Source organism: Vipera berus (genome assembly GCF_964194415.1).
Source record: "Vipera berus genome assembly, chromosome: 1".
Taxonomy (NCBI): domain Eukaryota; kingdom Metazoa; phylum Chordata; class Lepidosauria; order Squamata; family Viperidae; genus Vipera; species Vipera berus.
This window is the reverse complement of record NC_138202.1, coordinates 116,298,635-116,324,339: the sequence shown is the minus strand read 5'-3', so window position 1 is coordinate 116,324,339 and position 25,705 is coordinate 116,298,635. Positions and strand designations below refer to the sequence as shown.

The window sequence follows — 25,705 nt, the reverse complement described above, 5'->3', positions numbered from 1 at the left end:
CTCTCTCTCTCTCTCTCTCACGCCCCGTTAGAGGAACAACCCCCGCCGCGTGACCTAACCGTCCGGCGAAAACAATCTACTTCCGGATCCGGAGGATCCGGGAAAAACTACCATTCCCGTCATGCACTATACAGTATATGTAGCTGGAAAAATAGATTTATTCAGCGTCAGTTGCCAAGCTGGAAACAATGCAGAAAGCAAAACAAAACAAAACAAAAAAGTACCTATATAATATATCTAGTGAGACTTGGAAAACAGCAGTAGCCAAATTTCTTTTTCGTATGAAATTTAGATGACCTGACTCCTGGAAACTGCCTGGAGAAGTTCCTGCAGTTTTCCTGGGGAAATTTCATCTATATTGAAAGGTATTCTAAACAGCTTATTCAGTGTAATGTATTATAATTAGTATCTAATCGATGGAAAGAAAGTATAAATTGATTTGTTTCCTTGTATGAATGACAGTTACAAATTCCTACGAATTTCAAATTGTAATATAAACCATTTTCAAATTGCAATATAAATCATTTTCCAAATGTCAAGTCCAAATTTTCTGCTTCTGTTTTTTAAAGAACAGATTCTCAGCTAAACATCAGACTCCTGATTATGCCAACATATGTTCCCAATTCAGTGTGAGTGGTATTTTGTGTAAATTACATGAAAAGGTTTTCCCATAACAGAATAGTTATCACAAAAGCCTCTTGGTTTCTCTGCCTCCACTTGGCCAGAAACCAATTCTGCAGGATCCTTTCAGTATAAAAGTTTGAACTTGTGGTCATTCTTCTTTCACTCAGTGGGAGGATGAGACTGGTGGTGAAAGCATTGCCATGCCAATAAAATAATTAAAAAGTTCATCCTTTTTTTAAGTATGCTGCCCAGGATAGAAAACTCATTCTGGAAAAATTTTCATCAGAAATCAGCCTACTTCTATTTCATTCTCTAATGACTCATATTTTTAGTCACTGTATCTTCAAATCTACTATTTCAGCTGGGCAAGCTCTTAATTTAGTACATAATTCCTAACTCTTCTTGCAGTTTGGTGTGCAAAGTATTCTTACTTGTACTTTCCATGTGTTTTACAGTCAACAGTTAAATCTGCATTATCACTGCTTGATTTAATTCCAATTCATTTCAGCACTAGAAGGGTCTGCAGCTTATCATTTGCTATGTAGCCCAGGAAAAAGACCACATCCTTTATAGTAAATTAACTTGGAGAATGTTTGATAATAAGTAGTATAGAAGAATTCATATTTGGTGTCTTTGCAGAATATGTCTTCCCTGATTTGGACAGTTTCCTCTGGAATCTCTTCAGCCTTACTTCTGGTGACTTGAATTGTAAGTGACCAGGTTATTAGCAGAATGGGGGAAAAGGTGAAAGTAAACAAAAGAGGTTAAGTATATCTCAGTGTAACAGTATCCAGGGGCAGAGTCCTATTCTCTTTAGTTCCCCTTTCAAATTTTGTGGGATTGTCTTCCAAGTAAGCAAAGGAAGGGTTGCAATATTAAATCTTTGCCTAAACTGGATCACTACTGGTTTTCCATGAGATATGACTGGTCACTTAATGGCTGTTCAGTTACAACAGAGACAACCCCCCCCCCAAAAGCTGCTTATAAACCCATTTCAGTTATGGCTGCTACAATGTCCCCACGGTCATTTACTCTGATGACCAACTGCAGGGACAGAAGCAGATGTCATTTTCACTATGCCCACAAACCTTTGTGGGTACACCAAAATGGCAAGTGAGGATGCCACACAGCCCAGGGACAAACTTCATATTGCTGCCTGTGCAAACTGCATTAAGGCAGCAAAGTGGAGTGGTTTTCCCTCGTCCATGCTGCAATAACCCAGTTATCACTTTGTACACGCTTTCATAAAAACCAAAAGTTCAGTTTCATGGAAGTACATGGTAGCTTCTGTGTTCCGTTTAGGGAATCCAGCCAAACAGAAGCAGCAATAACTGCATTATTTATTTATTTATTTATTTATTGAATTTCTATACCGCCCTTCTCCCGAAGGACTCAGGGCGGTGTACAGGGCAATAAAAGCATTACATATAAAAGTTAAAATAAAAATTAATTAAGCCCTAACAATAAATAATTAAAAATACCCCAAACCCTTAAACCAGGCCGGCCTGTTCAAATAAATAGGTTTTCAGATCACGGCGGAAAGAGCGAAGGTCGGGAGCCATCCGGAGCTCAACTGGTAATTGATTCCAAAGGGCTGGCGCGCCCACAGAGAATGCTCTCCCCCTGGGGGCCGCAAGCTGACACTCTCTGACCAACGGCACCCTGAGGAGGCCCTCTCTGTGGAAGCGCACAGGACGAAGGGAAGATGACGCCGGCAGCAGGTGCTCCCATAAGTAATCCGGACCCATGCCATTTAGGGCTTTATAGGTAATCACCAGCACCTTGAATCTCACCTGGAGGGCAACTGGAAGCCAATGCAGCTCGCGGAGGTGTTACATGGGAGTATCGGGAGACCCCCCATCACAACTCGCGCAGCCGCATTCTGTACCAGCTGAAGCCTCCGAGTGGTCCTCAAGGGCAGCCCCATGTACAGAGCATTGCAGTAGTCTATACGAGAGGTCACGAGCGCATGACTGTACGCAGGGCATCCCGGTCCAGATAGGGTCGCAACTGGCGCACCAGGCGAACCTGGGCAAAAGCCCCCCTGGCCACAGCTCCTACATGGTCTTCCAAACTGAGCTGTGAATCCAGGAGGACACCCAAGTTGCGAGCCCTATCTATGAAGTAGATAGCCTTAATTGATCTGTTTTAATTCTTGCCTTATCACAATTGTTGATTCACAAGATACAACAGAAGCAGGTGATGAGAATATAACCCTTTCCAATGGCTTTATAAGCATCTAGCATTTTTGAAACAGCCTAGGCTGCTTTTATGGGACTTTGAGCTTCTTAAAAAAATTCTGGAGAAGTTGGTGTGCTTTTGTTTTGATCTGTTCAATCTTAGCTATTGCTTTTTATTGTTCAGGGTCTATGACTTACCTTTTCATCCTGCTTATCTCCATGAATATAAGAAGCAACCTCACTAGCAAACTTGTGAGTTGCAAAAACATTTGTCTTCCAGTTCAGAACTGAAAATATACCACCATTAAAAATGAAAATCTTGCATTTCCATGTTTTCAATCAAGCTGTAAAAAACTTTATCTAGGTTTTCTGAATAAGTGTAATGACAAATATATAGACAAACATGGCTATCTCTGATATTGCTATCTAAAATGTACTAGATGTTTTAATGTCCTGTGACAGTTCCTGTGTGCAAGTTCTCAGGAAAATCCTGAAAGTATGTTTTGAAGAAAACAGTGTCCTGTGGCTGTGGTAATATAACACACTTCCCAGGATTAATTTAACCAGTTTGCTTAGTTATTTCAATCTTCTGGCCTAAAAAAATGATCCATAAACTAACCGGACAAGATGAATTCACCTAAAATGATAAAACTTCTTTGTGGTCTGTTTTATCCCAATATAACCAAATGATGCTTAAAACAATGTTTATATAGAAAAAAATGTACAAATTTATATATTTAGGAAATAATGAAATGAAATGGAAATGAAGGTTTTTTGAAAAAGAGGCCCAGAGAAAAGAGCTGCTCAAAACCACACTGATATCAAGACACAGAAAGGTGCCTTATGCAAATCAGGTCCTGGTCCACATATTACAATACTGTCTATTGTAATAAAACAAGTACCAGATTTCATATCTCAAAGTAGTATGTATGCTCCCTATTTGAGGCTGTATTTGTAACATTCCATTTCAATGACTGGCTACCAGAATATTCTGCCTTCAGAAGGTGCCTAGATACTGAATACTAAATATTCCAATTTAAGGAATTCATCATCAAAATTGCTGAACTGTGATACCTTCTCATGCTGTGAGAAATTCAAAAGCTGTTATGTATAAACATTTGTAATTTGCCAACCTGTGTGTGTTGGCAAATTGTAGTTCAATATACAAATGTTTGAAATGTAAGATACCACCCAAAAGCACATTGTTACAGTTGAATATTGTTTTTTTAATGAAACTAGAGAGCAGCATACAAAAAACTGCACATCTCCCCAACCCTTTCTTCATCCTCATCTCTGCCACTATCCCTATTAGAGAGTCAGCAGTGCATGGGTTTTGACCAAGTATTGTTACAGTTGCAGATCTACATGAAAAACGAACACAGAGGAAAACAAATATATTTAAAACTCTGGGCAATTTTCCATGCTACAGAAAACTGACACCAGCAGCTATAATGTACATGATGTTCCATCAGTCCAACACCCCATGTGTATCCCATAGTTTTTTATTACAGCAGAGAATAGGATCCAGCTGCTTTGCATCCTAGAAACAGAAGCTACAGGCTGTAGAATTTCAGGCTTCTGTCCATGCCTGTGGAAGCGAGGAACTTAGCATGGTGCCCGAAGGCTACTCCTGTTGTCAGCCCACTATGCTCTGTGGAAAAAAGACAGGACAGTCAGACGAGATATTTTTCACTCTATGATTATCTCTTCAAAGAAACAGAAGGGAGCAGAAATAACCAAAGCACTGATGCTAACCACCAGTACAAAAGGCAGTATTGTATAGCATCTCTGGACAGTGATACAAAAGCCAACAATCTCATACCTGTAAAATGAAGTACTTCTGTCCATTGTTTACAGATGAACACTTGGACATCAGTACCACCCAGGGCCAGATAGGTACCACTCTGATCAAAGATGAGAGACTTCACCTAAAGAGGAAAGGCACAGAAAATAGGTTTCAAGAAGCAAAGCATTATATGTTCACATGCTCTAGGACAGGGGTCAGCAACCTGAAACAGTGAAAGAGCTACTCGGAACCGGTTCCCTCACAAAAGGAAAAACTGGGAGCCGCAAAAAATATGTGTACATGCACATACATGCACACATGCGCAGAACAGGGTTTGAGTGAAGAGTGGAGCCAAGGCCAGATATGCATCTACCCTGCATATTTGAATTGATTGGTTGAACTTTTTTAGTCCCACTTTTTTTTTTTTGGACTGCACATGGCAGAGGACCAGGAGCCGCGGGTTGCAGACCTGTGCTCTAGGACATCTCTGAAACCATCTAATTTAAATTTACCAGCTAATACAAACAAGTAGGGAGAACTCCCTACTTTAAGGGAAGTGGGATCCTTGAAATGACCATTTCTGCTATGAATCCTACATTCTGAAATAGTTTGCTCCCCCATGACAGGAATGGTGCCTTCCCTATTAACGTTCAGGAAATACTGCTCTTCTGCAGTCTTCCTGGAATAAATGTTAGTCTATGTCACAACTGAATGTAGCCAGTAATTATTTGGGAATTACTATTATGGTTTGGATTATTTTGTATTGTACTATAATGTAAGCTCCTTAGAGTCTGCAGTGTGAGGGTGCACACAATTCAAAAGAAACCAAGCTCTCACACAGAGGAAACAGATTTTGTTCCATCCCAAGGAAGATTCCAAAGCTTTAAAAGTAGCTAGATGAAATCTGTCAGAGGAGATTAAAATACAGAGGGCTCAAAAATGTACAACTGACAAACAAAATGCAACTAAACAAACCTCAAAGTTATTATCCAGCTGCAGCGTCTTGAAATTCTTCAGCTTGCGGAGATCCCAGAGTTTGACTGAGGAGTCATCAGCAGCAGTGGCCAAGTAGTAGCCATTCTCGGAGAAGGCAATGCTAGTAATGGGACCAGAGTGTCCAGGGAAGTTTGCGACATTAGTCCGTTCCTAAGGAAGGCAAGTAATTAGTGCTATTAGACTGATGTTGTACCCTCCAAAGAAATACAACTCATGTCTCTCCCCTGCCTTTGAGATCAGTCCTTTCAATAATATTCCTGTATAATGTTTTGAGCTCAATGTAACATTAACAGCAATACCTAGGAGTATACATACTTCAGATAGATAGATCAGATTTCAAGAGATTAAAAAACTGTTTGAAAGAAAATAAAATTAGCCTTTAGTGCATCACTAAAGTGCTTCCATTCGCTTTAGGTGATACAACGTAATGATAACTAAAAAAACTGTTATGTCACCTCTCAAATGATTTTCTCAAGACAATTTACACAATGATGTAGCTACCTTAAATCTTTGTACTGAATCCAGCAATAAAAACATAAACATAATTCTTTCAACTTATGAACAAAAGCATTAACCGACAATCAAAATAGTAGTGATATTTCTGAGTTCATATTTCAATTCATTAAGATTATGTGTTCCAAAAAGTATGCATTGCAACACTTTAAAACATAAAGTACTCTTGAAATAAAATATAATGCTGAACTTAAGCAGCAGATAATCTTATGAATTTAAAACACCAGATAATACAGCAGATAAGCAGCAAATAAAACTATTCAGGATGTATTACTAGACTTCTGGGATATTCTAAATCTCCAAGCTCTAGTTAATAGCTTTAAAGCATTTGTCATTCAAAGCCCTAAAAAGATAAGGATATTTTTTAGAATATGCATGGTCAGTGTCAGCAAATCCTTAATAATCAGTCTTGCAAAGTAAAACTTTCCAACATTTATCATAATACAAGCCAATTCTTACCTTTAGGTCCCAGATCTTAATCTGGGAGTCCATTGTTCCTGTCCCAAAAATAAGCCCGTCAGGGTGGAACTGAGCACAGGTGAGAGCTGTAGGAAAAGAGTGTAAGAGAGGGAGCTCCTAACCAGGTTATTCCTACCCAGATGCCCAACACATTGAGACTACACTCACTCCAGCAGCTCTCACAGAATGCTAAATTTAGATTCTAAGTGTAAAATCCTTACCACAGCCAGACGTTTCATCTGTGACCTTGGTGAGAACACGGCCAGTCTGGATGTCAGAGAAAGCCCAATACTATAAAAAGCAAAGGTTTGAGATTGTGTATAAGCAGTTGGCGCCAGAAGATCGTGACTTTCATTATTGTTATGTTGAATTCTTATTTTTTTTAAAAAATAAATAAATCTAGGCGAACAGATATTCTGAATTCACTCTCACCTGGTCATCAGAAGAGCTCAAAAGATAATCGCCAGTTGCATGGAGACTCAGCCCTGTGACAGCACTTTCATGGGCTCGTACAACCTGCACACAGGAGGCGCCAGAGACTGACCAAATCCGGATAGTGGCATCTGGAGATGCTGAGAACACCAGTTCCTAGAGGGCAAAGAGACGTCATCGCCTCAAATACCAATTCTGTAAGACCACGTGCAAACCCGACTTCTTCAACTAATGTATGAGAAAACCTTGAAACCTTGTTTATGGTTGTATAAATATAATCCGTCTGATTTTCTCATGGAAAAATCCTGCAGAAAACCCAGAGCTCTTACCTGGGATGGGTGGAACACTACGCCGGTGACCTTCTTTGTGTGACCTTTCAGGGTGGCCAGGATCTGTTCTGAGCTCTTGTCAAAGACAACAACGTTTTTATCAGCACCACCTGCGAACAAGACAAAACTAAGAAACCAGGGCAGCTCGGCAGCAGAATCTATTAACAGAAAGCATTCTTCAGTGGTTGATTTAAAACACGTATTACTGGCGTGATATTGCAGTAACATTACTACTAGTGTTTCATGGAAATAGACTTCAGCAACACAAAAATGAGTTATAAGCTACTATCCTTTTAAAGATAATCAGGGAGCAATAAACAGCACTCTGGGGGAAAAAGGAGGCAGAAGTCTTAACATACCTGTTAGGATCTTGTTGGTGTCAGAAGGACACAGGTCAAGAGCAAGAATGCCAGGGATACTGGCACTGTGCAATCCCTGTTTAAAAACACAAAAGTATTGCAATTAGGATTCCAAGGCTTCTCATATTATTCACTGACAAGCAAGCAACATAGGAGGAGGCTTTTATAAAAGGTGTGCGTGGGGTTTGTATGTTGGTGTATGTTTAGTCCATACTTTTGTTTGCTGTTAGATGTTGGATTTTGGTAGTAAAGACCAAAATCTACTGCAAAAATGAGGATGCAGAGGTACTAGGTGCATACTAGAAATTCTGTACTTTTGAAAGCCCCAAGTGCACATAGCAAGCAACATAGGAGGAGGCTTTTATAAAAGGTGTGCGTGGGGTTTGTATGTTGGTGTATGTTTAGTCCATACTTTTGTTTGCTGTTAGATGTTGGATTTTGGTAGTAAAGACCAAAATCTACTGCAAAAATGAGGATGCAGAGGTACTAGGTGCATACTAGAAATTCTGTACTTTTGAAAGCCCCAAGTGCACATAATCTCTCAGACAATCCAGAGCACAATATCTAAAATGTAGAGAACTATCGTTAATGTAAATGTGCTCCCAATGAGGAAATTCACTAGCAGTGTTAAAGAAATTTAGCCATTTTTTTGACTTTTAGGATAATCTTCTCAATCGATCCTATATTTACCACGTGTGAAGCCATCTGCCGGTATCTATTAAGTTCTTCTGGTTTTACCAGCTCCTCTGGCACAGTCTTCCCTCTCTGTCAAAAGAAGAAAAGAGAACTCATCCACCAAGAACACAAACTACCTAGGACAAGCAACTGGATCTCTCTTAGCAATTCTTCTGCAAAGAGAATTTCTAGGCATATCCCAGAATCACCCGATTCCACAGCCAACGTTAGTAAATAGGGGCACTTGCCTTTTTCCGCTCTGTGGTCAGTACTGTGGCTTTGTCTTGAAGCTGCAAGAGAGAAAAACGATATTAGACATAGCCGCTTTAATATAAAATTGAAGGCACAGTGATATAGGATAGGCAAAAAGAATGTGTTTTACGCATAAAAACATCCTTCGAGAATGAAATGAACCACTTGAAACATTTTCAAAGTTTTGTAAAATCCTGAAACAGGCAATTTCGTCCTTGAAATTAGGTGTTTTGCAAAGTTGCACACTCAGACTGATTCAAAGGAAACCTTTTTGCACAATCCTACTACAGAAATGGCACAATCACTTCTATGTATTTAACAGCTCAGGCCAATGTATTATAACTGTTTACTTGTAGTTCTGAACCCAAAATATTTCTTACTTTCTGGATAATCTCTGGGGTCATTCCTGCCAACTCTCCTAGATCCATTGGTTCACCGGCACCCTGGAAAAAGAGCAAATAAAGCATTTCAGTTCAGAGAAAGAAGACACAGCATGAAAAGAATTACAAAATTACGAGGAACGTACCATAGGATTTGGTTGTGAAGAGGGTATAGCTTGGGGAACAATCATGCCGGCCTGGGGTTTCAGAGTTGCCAAAGCTGTGAAGAAAGAGATGATTTTTCAGGTTTAGCACAGTTGGCATAATGGGAGAAGGGCGGTATAGAAATTAAATTATTATTATTATTATTATTATTATTACGGTATTTCTTGGATACCATTTAAAAAATAAAATATTCTGTACCTTCTCTTGCAGCAGTCACCTCTTTGGTGAGACGAGCAATGACACGGCAGGCAGCATCATGCTGGTAGAGTGCATGAGAAAGTTCCTGGCGTGTAGTCTGAAGCTGCTGGCGCAAAGTGAAACTGTGTAGCATGACGGCATCCTGAAGGAAGTAATTTCACACATTAACATTGTAGGGGGCGACATCTGGACATGCTAGCTTAGTAACTATGAATACACAGCACGCCAGCACATGCAGCCCATTAATTTCTGCCTTGGTCTTTCCACTCTGGTGAACAGAAAAAGCAAAGTGAAAATGGATAGCTTTCATGACATCTGAAATCAACTGATTTTTTTTTACTAATCCTTTGTTCTGTGAGCGCAAAATCTGATTCTGGATGTTACACGAGTGGCAGAACTCTCTTGCTCACGATAAAATATGAATTCTGGATTACTGTATGAATAGATAGATAGATAGATAGATACCCATTCATCTTGTAGGGCCTTCAGGATAGCTGGAATACTGGTAGCAGAAGGAGGCTTAGGCCGAATTGGGTGGGCAACTGTGAAAGAAATATATACAAGCATTAATTCTAGAGAACCCCAATATCTACCCTCACAAGTCTTTAAACCGTGGCTAGGACACTTATGTCAACCTTTTAGTGAATTATTTTTTTTGGCTATTGTTGTGGGGTTTCTTCCAGTGTGATCCAGCTGGGGGTAGGATTGAAGACTATGGATGGCACTGGAAAAGCAAGGGTGCTATATTCATGTCTTGCTATTTTAAAACCAAAGGAGCTGAAAAAATCTGCAGAAGGGACAGATGTTTTATAAAAATTCGACCACAGACAATGATATAATTATAGTTGGAGACAGATGTTCAAGCAAATCATATGGAAAGAGCAACATAGAAACAATGGACAATGTACAAAGTGAGAAAATGTGAATGTAAACAGAGGTGGTATTTCTGATTAGGGAGAAGTGCCAGATATACATTTTAGTCAAGAGTTGCTTTGGTTAGGGAGATGGGCAGCATATAATTTAATAAATAAATGAGATCTATACATATAGCATTGTTCTAAATGGATCTGTTGAACAATCCTCTCCTTAAACCTGGCCCTGATATTTTGGAATCATTTCACATCTTACAATAAACTAACAAATATTTTCAAGACTTTCCTACAAGGTTGTAAGAGATCAGTCAGATTAGGTAGTCTGCATTCAACAAAGTAATTCTCCTGATCTTCCTTACCTTTGATATCTAGCAGCTGTTCCTCAGACAGTGGCTGGTTGTTTACTGGATCAGTCCCATTCTCTGCAATATACTTTTCAATCAGTCTTCGCTCATAAACATGATTTGAGACTGGGGACAGACAGGGATGCTCTGGTACCTCATTAGAAACTGCAAGAAAAAAGGTGGAGGTAGAAAAAAAAATCATTAAAACAAACATCTTCTGTAAACTAAGTTAAACTGCCTTTGGATTTAAAAATATACAGAAATAACAGTAAGACCTCCCAATATATGGAACTTCAGATGGTTACAAACAATTAATATTCTGTTAGGATATCAAGTCCCAAAAGAAGATAAGCAAAACATTGATTTAATAATATCTAAAAAAACCCTACTGTTGGAAATGTTATTTATGCAAATCAGATGCAAGACAATTCTTAAGGTCTTAAGATGGAAACGCCATGTACAAATCACAATCTGTAATTTATGCTATTATAGATGTAGTTAAACTGAAAATATAATTGGTAGGAAAATAAGAGATAAAATGTGATAGTGACAAATGCAAATGAATGTCTTCACTGAAAAGAAAATGAAAAGTTGATAGCAGTATTCATGAAAAAGACCTGTTAATCATAAGCTAAATACAAGCAATGAAAAATCACGTAGTTGCCAAAAAACTGAATGTTAAGTTTAATCTGTTTTGATGGTAGTTTCAAATTAGATCGTTACATTCTGATTCAGGTAGCTCTAAAATATTGTGTCCATTTGTGGACCCCAAAAACAAGATTCAAAGTAAATGGCACAGGTAAGAGGACAACAAAGAAATCAGAGGGCCAGAAATGCTTATGAGACACTGAAGGAATTGGATAGGTTTAGCTTTGAGGAAAAAAAATAATAATTGAATGGAGTAAGATAGCATTTTTGAAGTATCTGAAGTGGTTTAAATAATACAGGTCAAGAATTGATGCCCATTACTCCAAGATAAAGAATAATGATTGCAGAAAGGTGGATTCTAGCTGAGCAGATGAATACAGGAACTAATTATTTAGAGAGGTACTGGCTCCCCTTCACTGGATCTATACTAGCAATGGCTGGATTGTAATTTGCAATTGATGATTAATTTGCATTCTCTGTGAGGGAGATGGTGGTTCAAAAATGTGATGAATATAACATTTCTGCACTGAGCAGATGGTTGGCCTTGATAGCTTCAATGGCTTCTTCCACTTCTATATGGATTAAGTATTTGCACAGTTCATCATAACCGAACTCAGTTTCTGTGACCAATTTTTTTTAAAAAAAACTCCCTAAGATTTATAATTGAGACACGTAAGCCTTATCTTCATCTAGGAACTGTTCAGAGACCAGGTACCAAACTGTGAAGAAGGGGTTTTTTCCCCCCCTAACACTGAAACGGAATACTGAATCCATTCTTTGGTGTCCTGCCTTCTGGAGAGGGGGAGAGAGAAAAAGTCTTGGCTTTCTTTTCCTGTCCTGCGACAACCTCTCAGCTCATACCTAGGTCTACCTGCAGTTTACAACAGTGACCATGATACGATCTCACCGACTGTGAACATTTCAAGCCCTCAGGCAGAGCAATACTCGGAAACTGTCATAGTTAACCACCAAAGTTGCTGCTGCTCTTAAAAGGGGAGTCTGCCTCTCTCTCTCTCTCGCCTTCCCCCTCCATGCGAGACCGCAGCTGTGCGGGAAGGAAGAACCCGAGCCAAGGAGAAAGCGGGTCACTCACTGGAGCATATGAGAGACATAGCGCGCAGTATAATCCCCCCGCGGACGTTGTAAATATTATAATCCTCGGTTTAATCCTTATGGCTGTTTCGGGGGCCACGAGGCCAAGGAAGAAGATTCGCCTTTCGGGAGTCCGCCTCAGCTTTTTTTTTAAACGCCACCACACCGCAGAGCACGAATAGCGCGCGAACCTCCAGCGCAGGCCGGAAGCGGAATTTCTCCTCTCTCTCTCTCTCTCTCTCTCTCTCACGTCCCCGTTAGAGGAACAACCCCCGCCGCGTGACCTAACCGTCCGGCGAAAACAAGCTGCTTCCGGATCCGGAGGACCCGGGAAAACTACCATTCCCGTCATGCACTTGTTCGGCATAACGCTGGTCTCGAAATACAGTATATGTAGCTAGAAAAATAGATTTATTCAGCGTCAGTTGCCGTGCTCCTGTAACAGAATGGAAACAATGGAGAGTGCAAAAGAAATAAATAAAAAATCCACGTACTTATCTAATGTATCAAGCCAGCAGGAAAAGTAACAGGAAAAGTAACCAAATTACTTTTCATATAAACTTTAGATGACTTCGAAACACTGGAATCAGCCCTTCGCTGTGTTTGAAACTTGATTGTTGGCGATAGACCAAAAACGTCGATAGCATGCCCAATTCGGAGGCAGAAATTGCCATAAATAGTTGAAGATTTAGGCGACAACAACATTGCGGAGGCTGACCGTTTTCAATTTTCATCGCTGCCTTAGAAACGTTTGGAAGCATGCCAGTGTTCTGAGCGCAAAGAATGCACAGATAATTTATTTTTATGTTGCTCTTTTTCATTTACTACAGATGCCTTATGCCACTTCAATCATTCCGATACTATAAGCAGTACACATATTATAATCATCGCAATCAAATAATAATAAAAGGAACCATCATATACCAAATTCAATCATCACAACCTATGGATCTCCGGCCACTTTCCCGCTACCCGCCCTTCGGGCAAGTTTTCACAAGCTTTCCATAAAGAAAGGTGCGGCTCTTATTTCTGAAGGGAAGGCACTCCGTGGGTAAGCTTAAAAGAGACTGCGGGTATTATATTTATATCTTGCAAAATAAATAATTACAGGAGTACAATTCTGAGCATGCTCCTGACTAGGATTTAAACCGTCTTCCGACGCTGCTTGGACTGCATTTCCCAGAAAGTAGCTGGACTTGGAGGCCGGGGCTGTTTTTTGAATTTCCCCCGAGGGAGAGAAAATAAATTGTCCATACCGCTGGAGCTGCCATTCCACTCCTTTTCTTCAAGCTCGGGACAAGGTAACTATTCACCCAACTTTCCTCGGCGGCAGCGGCGTCCGGTCCCCAAGGTGCGGGTCGCCTCGCCATTCCCTCCCGCACGAGTTCTTCCTTTAACGCAGCTCACCTGAAGTTTTCGGGGGAGAAGCAGCTTCTCGCTTTCAGACAAGCTGACGAGAGAGTGGAGATTACCATTTACGAAGCGCTGCTCACGAAGGATGTTGCGGAAAATTTTGTGGCTTTCCTGTAGGTTGTGATTGAGCCAAGAAATGAACTTTAAAAAAAGAGAATCGGATCTTGCTCAACTTGCTGGAAAATAAAGGTGGCGGTGGAAACGGGTCCTGAGATTGGTTATGCATTTGTTCTTACGTTTCTGGAAACAGGCTATATGATAGGGACACCAAGAGTGTGTAGAAGATTAATTTGGTTGTAATTGCCTCTTTATTTGGAGTAGTTTTTTAAAATCTATACCCAGTAGTTAGCCTAGAGTAGGTAAACTCTGTAGAGTTGGAAGCTTTTCCGAAGCAGACTTCAGACTTAGGAGATATGATTCGTTTTCTGGGTGAATCTGGAAATTCTGACTACTGAGGCTTGAAACAAAGCAGCAATTAAGGGAACTGTGTGGAGAGTTTCTAAGGACAGGCTGAGCCATAGGCTTTATTGTAAATGCCAACAATTTCACATCCTTTGAATTCTCAATTTTTTAAATAAGAATCTGGGGGTATTGCTGGGGAGATGCCATAATTGTGAAGCAATAGAAAATGACAATACAATCAGCATTTGCATTTACCACCAGTTATGCAATTTTGTCTTCTCTAAGCATCAAGTAATAACCTATATTTTCCACGCCTTAGTTATACCATGTTGGCTGAACAAGCACTCTGGGGAACTAATGTTTAAAAGTACCTGGAAGTTCCAATTAGTGTAAACAGTTGCAGCTTGGTTGCTGTTTAGTGTTATGACATCTAAGCTGAATGATTGCAGATAGTGGCCGATTGCTTACTGCGCCCAGTTGAAGGTGTCGGCATTAACTTGTAATTCTCAAGCTGTGTAGGACGTGATTTTCAAAGCCTCTCCTCTTATAACCCTGTCTGGGTACGAACATGGAGAGAAATATGCTTTCTCTTAATCTGTGTTTTTTTAACCATACTTGCAGAAAGACAGGGTGTGAAGACAAACACTGGAAAGATGATTGGAGGGAAACTTAATTTATGGAGTTGCCACCGCAAGATGATGCTCGCCTCATTCTTGGGCATCATTGTCTTGCTGTCTTTCATGAACACCTGTTTTGCCAGTGCCCAACATCATCAAAGATCATCTTGGGAAAAGAAACGTGTGGAACCTGACTTTTTATTTGAAGTGACTCGTACTGTAAGGAAGACACTGGAGAATTTGATTGGTAAAGAGAACTTTCTGATGCTGAATGAGGTATGACAGAAGTGCTGTTCTTGTCTATATGTGTGTGTGTGTGTGTGTGTGTATATATATATATATATATATATATATATATATATATATATATATATATATATATATATATATATATATATATATATATATATATATATATTAACAAACAAATGAACACTGGGATAGAATTAAAAACTAAAACAGTTTTTATTGCTGAAAAATCAAGCTTTCGTTGGCCAACTGCCAACGTCATCAGGATGGAGATGCTGGGGTGGGGAGATTCCGTTTATACTGTTGGTGTCTGCACTCTGCTCATGGAGCATGCTCAGATCTGTTTGTTGAGGTCTGCCGTATTTCTTTGAGTTGTCGCGCATCCGTTTTTGGGATGTATTTGTCTCTGGGTATCTGTTGTTAAAAGTGAATTGTTTATAGCTCCATGTGTTGTAGCCATAACCCTGGTCATTGTCCGTGTTCTCATGCCAGGGATCTTAAATGGTTGTTGCTCTTCTTCCTTGTGTTCGACATTGCAGAGTGGTTGTGTGCTGGTGCAACCTTGGATTTGATGCAATGAGATAATTTGTGAATTCTTGCGCTGTTTGTCTTCATGTCGCGCACGTCGTTGCTCTTCCCAATTTTTTAGTGCCTGGTATGCAGGGGGGAGGTCTATATGCCGGTTGATGGAGGAATGGTTTGAAAACCAGGCTTCCTTAAACAGGCGGCCGCCTTTAGTGTTGTCACTGGCAATAGCCTCAGTCCCTGCTAGATTAAAGGCATGGTTGTGTGTAGCCATGTGCGTCCACACCTGTGAACGTTGTTCTTGTCTTCTAATAGCAAGCTTGTGTTCATGCACCCTAGTCCTCAGTCGTTTTGCTGTCTCCCCAATGTAATTGCAATTGCAATTCTGGCATGATATCAAAGAAATACGGCAGACCTCAACAAACAGATCTGAGCATGCTCCATGAGCAGAGTGCAGACACCAACAGTATAAACGGAATCTCCCCACCCCAGCATCTCCATCCTGATGACGTTGGCAGTTGGCCAACGAAAGCTTGATTTTTCAGCAATAAAAACTGTTTTAGTTTTTAATTCTATCCCAGTGTTCATTTGTTTGTTAATTTTAACATGCCTGGGATTCGTATTTTTAATCTTATCAAGGAATATATATATATATATATATATATATATATATATATATATATATATATATATATATATATATATATATATATATATATATATATATATATATATATATATATATATATATATATATAAAATAAGTCACATACTTATGAAATGAGTGACACAATTTGGGAAAATATATAGTTATATAGTTTTCTAGGAAATTATCCAGAGATAATTTCTACCTCTGCAAAGACCTTACCTGGAAAGTTAATACAACCTAGGTGGCCAGAAAGGCCCAACAGAGACTTCACTTTCTCAGGGTCTTGCGGAAGAGCAGGGTAGAACAACGGCTTATGACCCTCTTTTACCGGTCTACTATAGAGAGCGTCCTCTCGTACGGTATTGTGGTTTGGTATGCTGGTCTGACAGCCATGGATAGGAAAGCATTACAGAGGGTGGTGAGCACAGCACAAGAAATTGTGGGCTGTCCCCTGACACCACTGGATGACATCGCCAGGGCTCGCTGCCTTGGAAGAGTGAGGAAAATTCTCAGGGACGACTCACACCTGGTCGGTATCTCTTTACTCTCCTACCATCGGGTAGGAGATATAGGAGTATAGCCAGCCGTACCAACAGGCCGAAGAACAACTTTTATCCATGGGCTGTTAGGCTTTTGAACAGGAAATAATTTTATAAACTTTATGCATGATTGACTTGCGAGTCCGGTGCATTGTGCAATTAGCTCACATGGTGTAATAAGATTGAGGGTTTGTGTCACTGTAAGTTGGGGGTGGGGGCACGAAGGGAGGCTCAGCCAATCTCAATGTATACATGGTTGTACTTTGACAATAAAGGTTCATTCATTCATTCAGATAGAACACTCAATCATGCTGTTTAAAGAAAAACCTTGTTTACCAATAGTTAGTATATAATACGTCCATATCCTTCATGTTGATTTTTGAGTCTTCTCAGTTTTTCATAGGAGGAAATATTTCAGTATATTATTTCCTGAGCACTATTCAGGATTGATTTGTATCCCTTTTTTTAAAATAGGATTTTGGCTCAAAATAGCTCAGCTTTTCTTTACACAAACACACAAAAGGACCTAGGGAATGTCTTGTACTGCAGTTTTGGTTAGCTGATTGCAGTCTGTGAACATTCTTGATGTCCCCCCCCCTCCCAAGTGATGCAATGTAATAATTTGTAAATGATATTCAACTGAGTAAATATACTTGCAAAGAGTTAACATAACTGTAATCAATTTTAATATGTTATAAATGAATTCTAAGTTCCCTCTCTTCCACCATCAAATATTTTAGTTGAGTCTTTTCCCTCATATTTCATCCACAAGTGTTCATCAGCTCTTTAGGATATATTTTGAGAGTGCAGTATACCCTAAATGTGGAAGAAAAATTATTCTCTCTCCATTTTACTCCTAAAACCCTTTTTATCTTGTGGGTGGGTGTGCATGCATACACCCTTTTGACTCAGTCCTGAGCTCTGGAAACTGCAGAAGTCCCTACAGTTTTCTTGGGAAGATTTTAGAACTGGTTTCTTCTATTTTCAAAGGGATTCTAAACAGCTTATTCAGTATAATATGTTATAATGAGTATCCAATGGACGGAAAGAAAATATAAATTGATTTGCTTCTTCACAGGAATGACAGCTGCAAATTCCCACAAGTTTCAGATTGTAATACAAACCATTTTCTGAACGTCAAGTCCAAATCTTCTACTTCTGTTTTTTTTAAAGAACAGATTTTCTGCTAAGTTTTCAAACATCAGACTCCTGATTATGCCAACACATGCTCCCAATTCAGTGTAAGCTACTCCGAAGTTCAGAAGTAATGTCATAGCTGGCAACCGTATTTTGTATAAATTACATGGAAAGATTTTCCCATAGCCTTAGAATAGTATCACAAAAACCTCCTGGCTTCTCTGACCCCCACTTGGTTGAGAATGAAGTAGAGTTTCCAGGGGAGAAACCAATGCAGATGGAGTTCTGTGGGAATAAGGGCTCAGTTCTGCAAAATCCTTTTGAGTATGAAGGCTTGTACTTGTGATCATTCGTCTTTCACAGACACTTTCACTGCAAAGATGGTGGGAGAATGAAACTGGTGGCGAAAGCATTGCCAAGCCAATAACTTTGTAAAAGCCATTTATACTTTTTTAAAGTATGCTGGGCAGGATAGAAGTCTCATCCTGGAAAGGTTTCCCATTGGATTTCAGCCTACTTCTATTGCATTCTCCAATGGCTCTGACACTTTTAGTGGCTGGTAACTTCAAATCTGCTACTATATCAGCCAAGCGGGCTCTTAGTTTTGTGCACGATTCCTAACCCTTTTTGCCATTCAGAGCGCATGTGCTTTGATGCTTTCCATTTGGTTTACAATTTTAGTCATCTGTTAAATCTGCACCTTATTATCACTGCTCGATTTAATCCCAACTCATTTCAGCACTGGAGGGAGCTGCAGCCCTACTATTTGCTATGTGGCCCAGGCGATCCCCTTTGTGGTAAATTGACATGTATTATTTAGAGTTGTTCAGAATGTTTGATAATAAGTGCTGTAGAAGAATTCTGTGTTCTCTTATTTGGTCTCCTTGCAGAATACGTTTGCCCTGCTTTGGATAGTTTCCTCTGGAATCTCTTCAGCTTTATCTGTTGTGGCTCGAATTGTAGGGCAGTTTCTTACGTCCTTTGGATTGGCTGGTAAGTGACCAGGTTATTGGCATAGTGGGGGGGGGGGAAGATGCAAGTTAACAGAAGAAGTTCAGCATGCTGCAATCTAACAGTATCAAGGGACACAGTCCTATTCTTACTTTAGTCCCCCTTTCAAATTTTGTGGTATTGTCTTCCAATTAAGCAAAGGAAGGATTGCGATATTAAATATGTGCCTAAACTGAATCACTATGAGTGGGAATCAGCATGCTTTTTTTGCAGCAAAAGCCAATCTGGTTTGGTTCCTAGTAATCTTAGACTAACAATGTACCGTAGCATGTGTATTGTTGTCAGTATTCTTTCAGAAAGTTATTAGTTTCTTCAAAGAGGTGTTTGGAACGTGGCTCAATATCCCAAAACAAACAAACTCACTTGGAATTCCAGCAACAAAGTTTTATTTAAAAAGCGTTTGCAAAGGCTTGGTGAACTGAAACACACACAGGAGTTCAGTCACACCTTAAACAGCTGTTTGACACATTTTTATATTCCCCCCTCCCTTATCACACTCAACACCCCTTTCCCAATCATCCGAAAACTACTCCGGTCCACCTAAAACCACTGCCCCCCTACCCTACCATTTTTCAAGAAGCCCCCTTTGTGCCCATCCTGTCTATCACCATCTGCTATTCTATGAACGAACCTTGCTTTTTATCTGTCTGTGGTTATGCATTGAGCTCTAGACTTACAGGTGTTATTTTCCTACTACTTGCGGTTTCAGTTAGCTAGCGTTTTCAACTTGTCACATTTGTACTTGTCAACTTTTAGATGAGATAGAGAGACAACCGTTATTACTTAGGATTTTCAGGTGGGTTCTTCTAATGTCCTTTAGACTCATTAGAAATTTCTGAATAATATTTTATTCCTTTCAGAGGTAAAATTGAACTCAGAAGATACCCATGTGGTTTTCTTGATGACAAGGTGAACGAATAGATACTATTCAATCTTTCTGATAGCCCTTTCTTCAACAGTTCAATCCTGGGTAGTTTTTTGAGAGAAACCCAAGTTGAGCCATTTATGTTTGCTACTAAGTATTCCCAAATCTTAAGCTATCTTGGGAGCTTTTGGGGTGGCCTAGCCATACCACTGGTAGATCCCACGCCTCTCTCTGGTTGCCAATTTTGTATACTTTTCTGCTAATCTGGAAGAAAAGCATTTTTCTTCCCTCCCAATAGACTTCCTTACTGACATCCTCAATGCTTTTCTTTTGGAAAATATGTTGCTGACCAGTTATATGGCAGAGAATGTTACATTGGCATCTTTTTGCCTTCATCATAAATGCACTTTGTCCTTGGGGTGTGTGTGCATTTTCTAGTAGGAAAGGTCCACTGGGTTTAGCAGAGTCAGTTTCCAAATACAAGATGCTCAGGATGTAGTCTTGTGTCTTTCCAGAACTGATGAATGTATCTAAAAATATATTTAAATATGAACATGTCTATTGCAAAAACAATACTATACCCCTGTCCAGATCGATGAAATTAAAGGTAACTTTGCTGATGTTTGTATATCTCAGAAAAGTCAGTTTTGGTTCATTACAAATGAGCATGATTGCTAATAATTTGATGTATCTTAGCTCTTTCTCACCTCAGAAATAACAAAGTACACCCAGCAATCTTCATGGTTTGTTCAGCATTATATCAGAATTAAGGTCTGTGATTGGTTCCTCCATAACAAGCTGGAATCTGAAGTTAAGAACAAGGATTGGCTTCCTATTCTCTTGTAATAGCAGACCTTAGATTTATGTAATGGCTGAGATTTTGTTATGGGAGTAGGTTTATAGTATTGGACTTTAGTCAAATTAGAGTTTGAGTTCATTAAGGCTTTTGGTTAAAATTAGTGCCGGGATAATGCCTGAGAGCACTGTTTTATGCCTTAGATTTATATTACAGTTGAGATTTTTTTTAGAGACTCAGTTTACAGTATTTATTTGCACTGGAATTATGGTAAACTTAAGGTTTGGGATGTTTAAGGTTCAAGGTTACATTGTAATGTCAGTATTACTATAAGGGCCAGGATTAGCATTTTTATGGTTAGCTGTAATTGTCATAGCAAGTCCTGCTATGTAGCCCCTTTGGGGCAGAGTGGCAGGATGTTTCTAGGAGAGATGACAATGTAGCAGGAATATTTTCTTCCAGGAGGGTCACCCAAGATATGGTGGTCATGCCAGCTGCCTAAGAGATAATATTAAAATCCTGAATGAGTGTCTGAAGTCTCAGCCCTAACAAGATCAATTAGCCTTGGTCTTAGATAGGTTGTATTTTCACAAAACTGTTGAGCTATCTAGGGATTGCCCTGAACTTATAGGTGGGAGTTGGGCAGCCAATAAATAAATAAATAAGTAGCCACCTATATAGGAATGTTGATGAAGACAAATGGGAACTTTATGACAATAACAAAGGTGTCGTTTCATATTGCAGTGTGCAGGAGAAGACAATAGTAAATCACTCCTGTATTTTTTTAACAAGAAAATCACATGGCTAGACAATATAAAGTGATTGATAATATAGCACTGGAAGATGGGCTTCTCAGATCTGATGCCATTCAAGATGCTAAAGAGGAACAACACAAAGAAATCGAATTGATTATATTTATGAGACAAAAAGGTGAAAGAGTTCAGTTATAATAGCAAAGACATGGCCAGAGGCTGACCGAAACAGATTTGAACTGCTCATGTTTACATTTCAAATAAGCTAAAATGGAAGAACAAAGCCAACTGGTTTCTATGATATGTTCCTGAAAGCTCATCATTTTCAAGAATTCCAGGAATCTCTTTGATGTCCTGGACTTCGCTGATAAGGAACTAAAGAATGAAATCAAGTGCAAGTTGCTAGGGCTAAATGTGAAAAGAAGCTGCCAAAGACCAAAAACAGAGGAAAACAGTGTCAAAACAGTAAAATTGACAAAACAAAGCCAATAAAGACATTACGATATCTCAGAACAAACTTAATAGCTGTTAGAAGATATAACAACATCTGTGAAGAGATTAAAGATGGAAATAGCAAAACCAAGGAAAGTCTTGATTTCTAAATGCAGGAGATTCCAACCATGAATTGGTATGATGTGGTAGTACTTACTGTGCCACTAATTTTTAACTATGGTCCTTGATGATTGGAACTCTAATCTTAACACTAGCTTAATCTTATCTCCCATGCAAATATATGCTGTAAAACCCATACTGCTTCTATAGACCTAAACTCAACCCTGAAAAGATTGAATTACTGTGGCCTTTTGGAACCCACCTGTTCTGAACCAGCCCTCTTCTGGCCTTGTAATAAGGCAAACCCCTATTCAGAAAGAAGAGACTGGAGAGCGTCCAAGGCTAAAAGGCATCTGCCAAGATTTATTACGCAGTTAACAAAAACACTAGAGCTTGTCTTCTCAAGCGGAAAAGTTGCTTTCAGCAACCAGCCCCTCCCCAAACACTCCTTTTATAGAGAGCTCAGGGCGTGGTCTCCCTGTGCCTCCTCCCGAGGAGTCCCGCAGCCTTTCTTTGTTTGTTCCTGCTCGACTGCCTCCTGCGTCGGGCGTCCTTGAACAGGGCCAGCTGTGGGTCATCTTCCTCCGCACTCTCGGGCTCACGCAGCTGAGAAGAGGTCCCCGGCTGAGGGCTCTGCAAAGCCTCCAAACCATCATCAGCCGGTTCGTTTCCCTCCTCCCCCTCGTCTGAGTCATCCGATACATCGGAGCCGGCTGTCGGACCCACAGGCTGGCCCTGAGTCACAACACCACCCACCCCGCCAGGGCAAGGGATGTTTTATCTTTAATCTAAATGAGATTACCCTTTTTCTTTTGGGACTGATATGCAAGTTGGCAATCTTGTTGGACTCACAGCTCCTGCTCAATTGTGTGGGTTGAAGAAGTAGAAGCCATGGCTAAGAAGGCCTTTCAACAATTCCATCCTGTGTGCCAATTATGTCCTTACCTGGACCAGGAGACCTTTCAGATAGTCTCTCACAATTTGATTGCCTCACATATGAACTACCGCAATGAGGCTGCTCTTAGAAATTATTTGAAAATTGCAGCTGGTTCAGAATGTGCTGGCACAGCAATTATGGGCATAACTTATAAGTCTGTGTAGTACCTTTGCTCCTTGAACTGTACTGATTGTCAGTAGACTTCAGGATACAATTCAAGGTGCTATAAGGCTCTCCATGGCATAGGGTCTTGTTATCTAAAGACCATCTGTCTTTGGTGACCTCTGCCCAGCCTCTATGATTGGACAGAATTGCCATGCTGAAGATCCCATCCACAAAACAGGTTCATCTGATAAGAACTTAGGAAGTGTGCATTGTCTGTTGCTACACTGTTCCCCCCACCCACCCCAGAGTTATCTGGCTCCCACCCTGCCTTTGTTCCAAAGAGTTCTGAAAACATGTCTCTTTTTCTGGGCTTTTGGTTAGAGTAAGAAGTTGGTCTTGTGTGTTTGATTGCCTTTCAATGGTTGTTTGTCTACCAGAGTTTAAAAGTATATTATATGATTATTTTTTACTGTATGTCACCCAGATATGGGGTAGTACCCTAATCCTTATAAATTTCAAAAATGAATTCATATAAATCTTAAGACTTGTTCAGCTATGAGGTTAGTCATTCCATGGATTGAAATTTCCTTGAGTGTTTGTATCAGTGCTGAGAGGGGAGCAAATGGATTATTCCCCACCCTCCTTGTTCAGAATGAGTCAAAGAAGCAGCCCAAAGCTTAATAGGCAAAGATTTATGCCCATAAAATGCCCACCTGCTGCTCTGTGCATACTGGAATTAATCTACACCATGAGATAAGAAAGGAGGAATTTGTTTGAACTGTAATACTTAACACTTGAGTGTAGCTGTTCTTTGTAAGTAGCTAGTAAGCATGTTTCTTTCCTGCATGCAATAACACTTCCTCCTAAACTACCGTAGATGTAGACTGTCCTGGCTGAAAATTTGACTTAATTCACCTGGGGTACCATGTGGGAAAGGCTGTCGTAGTGCTTCATTAGACTGAACATATTGCTATTTTCTTCTTTTTTATTTCAGGAGATGGATTAACACAGTTTCTGAAGCTGAGCCCTGACCAGGTTCAGGCACTGCTGCTCTGGAGCCTGGCTGCCCTGATTAGCTATTGGGTGCTCTCGTTGCTGTTCAGCCTGTTGCTCACTATTTTGAGCCGCATCATGTGGGGCCTCAAATTTCTTCTCTTTGGAGGCTGCTTTGCATTTATTGTGTTTACCGTGCCTGACCGTCCAGTACAGGTTTTACTTCTGTTGGCCTTGCTGACTCTCTATGTCTTGCTGGGTTGGCTGAGTGGATCCTATCGCTCTGGTGCGAGGCTGGAGGCTAAAGTGCACAGCTTGGAGCGCCAAGTGGAGGAACTGCAACGCCGGCAGAGACGGTCTCCCAGGTACCTGGATGAAGAATAAATTTCAGGCAGGGGGCTGACCGCATTTCCTCCAAGAAGCAGCTACATTTCCCTCCTCCTCTATCCCTTACATTACTTCTTTTTCAGTCTGTCGATGTTCCTGGATGGTATCTTTTCCACCTACTACCATTTAGGAGGATGGAAGTCCTCCCTAAGAAAATGATCGCACCTGACCTACTATAGCCTTTCCGTTGGTAGTGACATTTAGAAAAGCTTTTTCTCTACTTTTGTCTCCTTATTTTCATTTCCCTTCTCGGGCTCACTCTGTTTTTCATTTGACTCACGGCAGCTTCTTTAAAGACAATGGGCCTGGTAATGAAAAATGCTTATTTTTTAAAAGAAAAAAAAAAGGAAACCAGCATTTCATGACTGGGGATAAGAGAATGAGGATTTACAAAGTTCACAACCGGTCCTTGGACATGATTATTCTACACTATCATGCTTATATTTATAAAACTCAGTGCCTCTGGGAAAGTTAAAGATGACTACTCTGTTTGTGTTTGCTCCATGCAGCAATCAGAACATTGTGCCTGTTGAAGTTGTTTTAATGCAAGCCAAAGATGCCTTTTAAAAGCAAGTTTACATAATTTTCTTTTGCATGCCAGTGCTCTGTGTGAGATAATTTAAGACGGTTTTGACAAGTGGTGTTCCCCTGCTGATCCAGAACAGAGATAAGCCATAAACAAACAATCAAGGGAATATACACAGGCCTTCCCTCCAGACTGAATTTATATTGCAAGTAAGCAAAACCATAAATTCAGACTTAAGACTTCTTTGCCTATTGGAGAATGGAGACCTGTTGTTTACAATACATATAAGAAAATACACTGTTAGCAGCATATTGTTTGCCTATATACATATATATATATAAATAAATATACTTTAGATAATTTGAATAGTTTGCTACTGTTTTCCAAATAAAGGCTATCTAATCACATCCCATTGTCCTTGGCTGCTTTTTCAGGTCCTAAAGGCAGGAAATACACAGGTATGTAAGCTGGATGCAAAAAGGATTGTGGATATACAGGCTTATATTGGTATCTTTCTCCTCAGAATCTTGTAGAGTGAACTTATGACGGTGGGGGAAGACAGTGACTTCTAGTTTGACTTGACAAAGCAACGTTTTTTTTCAACCATTATGCTACAGCCATACATACATTTTGCACACCTTGAGATTAGATGGAATTGGAATGGGGTGGGGATCACCTTTCAGGGTAAATCTGTTCCATGTAGAGCAGGGGTGTCAAACTCAATTTCATTAAGGGCCGCATCAGCATTGCGGTTGCCCTCAGGGGGCTGGGTGGGTATGGCCTGGGTGGGTGTGGCCTACTGGGTGGGCGTGGCTAGAGTGCGTATGGCCTACTGGGTGGGCATGGCCAGCTCTACATCGTTCACATCAAGAGTGCCTATGGGGGCCTGGGCAGGAGTGGGACAGATCGGAGGGTCTCTGGGCCAGGGCCAAGGCAGTGGGGGCCG

At 40.2% G+C, this 25,705-nt stretch overlaps 2 protein-coding genes and 1 long non-coding RNA gene across 4 annotated transcripts; 2 read left to right on the top strand and 1 right to left on the bottom strand.

The window, feature by feature from the left end:
- Positions 1–184: 184 nt before the first annotated feature.
- Positions 185–7,078, top strand: LOC308670516. The gene is made up of 3 exons (XR_014027026.1): positions 185–365; positions 1,264–1,332; positions 6,962–7,078. It is a non-coding gene; the product is annotated as an uncharacterized lncRNA (long non-coding RNA).
- Positions 4,184–13,694, bottom strand: LOC308670476 (pre-mRNA-processing factor 19-like). Of its 2 annotated transcripts, none has more exons than XM_081332002.1 (16): positions 13,561–13,694; positions 10,580–10,729; positions 9,814–9,890; positions 9,349–9,490; positions 9,132–9,205; positions 8,986–9,048; positions 8,598–8,643; positions 8,369–8,439; positions 7,679–7,754; positions 7,320–7,429; positions 6,991–7,146; positions 6,780–6,849; positions 6,559–6,644; positions 5,566–5,736; positions 4,627–4,732; positions 4,184–4,455 (listed from the first exon to the last, which is right to left on the bottom strand). In XM_081332002.1, the coding sequence occupies exons 4-16, from the start codon at positions 9,479–9,481 to the stop codon at positions 4,358–4,360; spliced, it is 1,260 nt and encodes a 419-aa protein (XP_081188128.1). In that variant the 5' UTR covers positions 9,482–9,490; positions 9,814–9,890; positions 10,580–10,729; positions 13,561–13,694; the 3' UTR covers positions 4,184–4,357. The 2 variants fall into 2 exon arrangements, with proteins under 2 accessions (XP_081188128.1, XP_081188127.1); XM_081332001.1 differs by lacking the exon at positions 13,561–13,694 and adding an exon at positions 12,306–12,538.
- TMEM109 (transmembrane protein 109) lies at positions 12,824–25,159 on the top strand. Its single transcript, XM_081332021.1, has 4 exons — positions 12,824–13,605; positions 14,741–15,012; positions 18,726–18,828; positions 23,848–25,159. Exons 2-4 carry the CDS (start codon positions 14,773–14,775, stop codon positions 24,228–24,230), a joined length of 726 nt encoding a protein of 241 aa, XP_081188147.1. The 5' UTR covers positions 12,824–13,605; positions 14,741–14,772; the 3' UTR covers positions 24,231–25,159.
- Positions 25,160–25,705: the final 546 nt, after the last annotated feature.

Coding starts and splice junctions, on each gene's coding strand:
- TMEM109 (XM_081332021.1), top strand. CDS start 14,773: ATGATTGGAGGGAAACTTAATTTATGGAGTTGCCACCGCAAGATGATG. Junction 15,013..18,725: donor ACTTTCTGATGCTGAATGAG/GTATGACAGAAG, acceptor GTCTCCTTGCAG/AATACGTTTGCCCTGCTTTG. Junction 18,829..23,847: donor TACGTCCTTTGGATTGGCTG/GTAAGTGACCAG, acceptor TTTTTATTTCAG/GAGATGGATTAACACAGTTT.
- LOC308670476 (XM_081332001.1), bottom strand. Junction 9,491..9,813: donor AGGCCCTACAAGATGAATGG/GTATCTATCTAT, acceptor TACTTCCTTCAG/GATGCCGTCATGCTACACAG. Junction 7,147..7,319: donor TAGTGTTCCACCCATCCCAG/GTAAGAGCTCTG, acceptor TTTGCCCTCTAG/GAACTGGTGTTCTCAGCATC.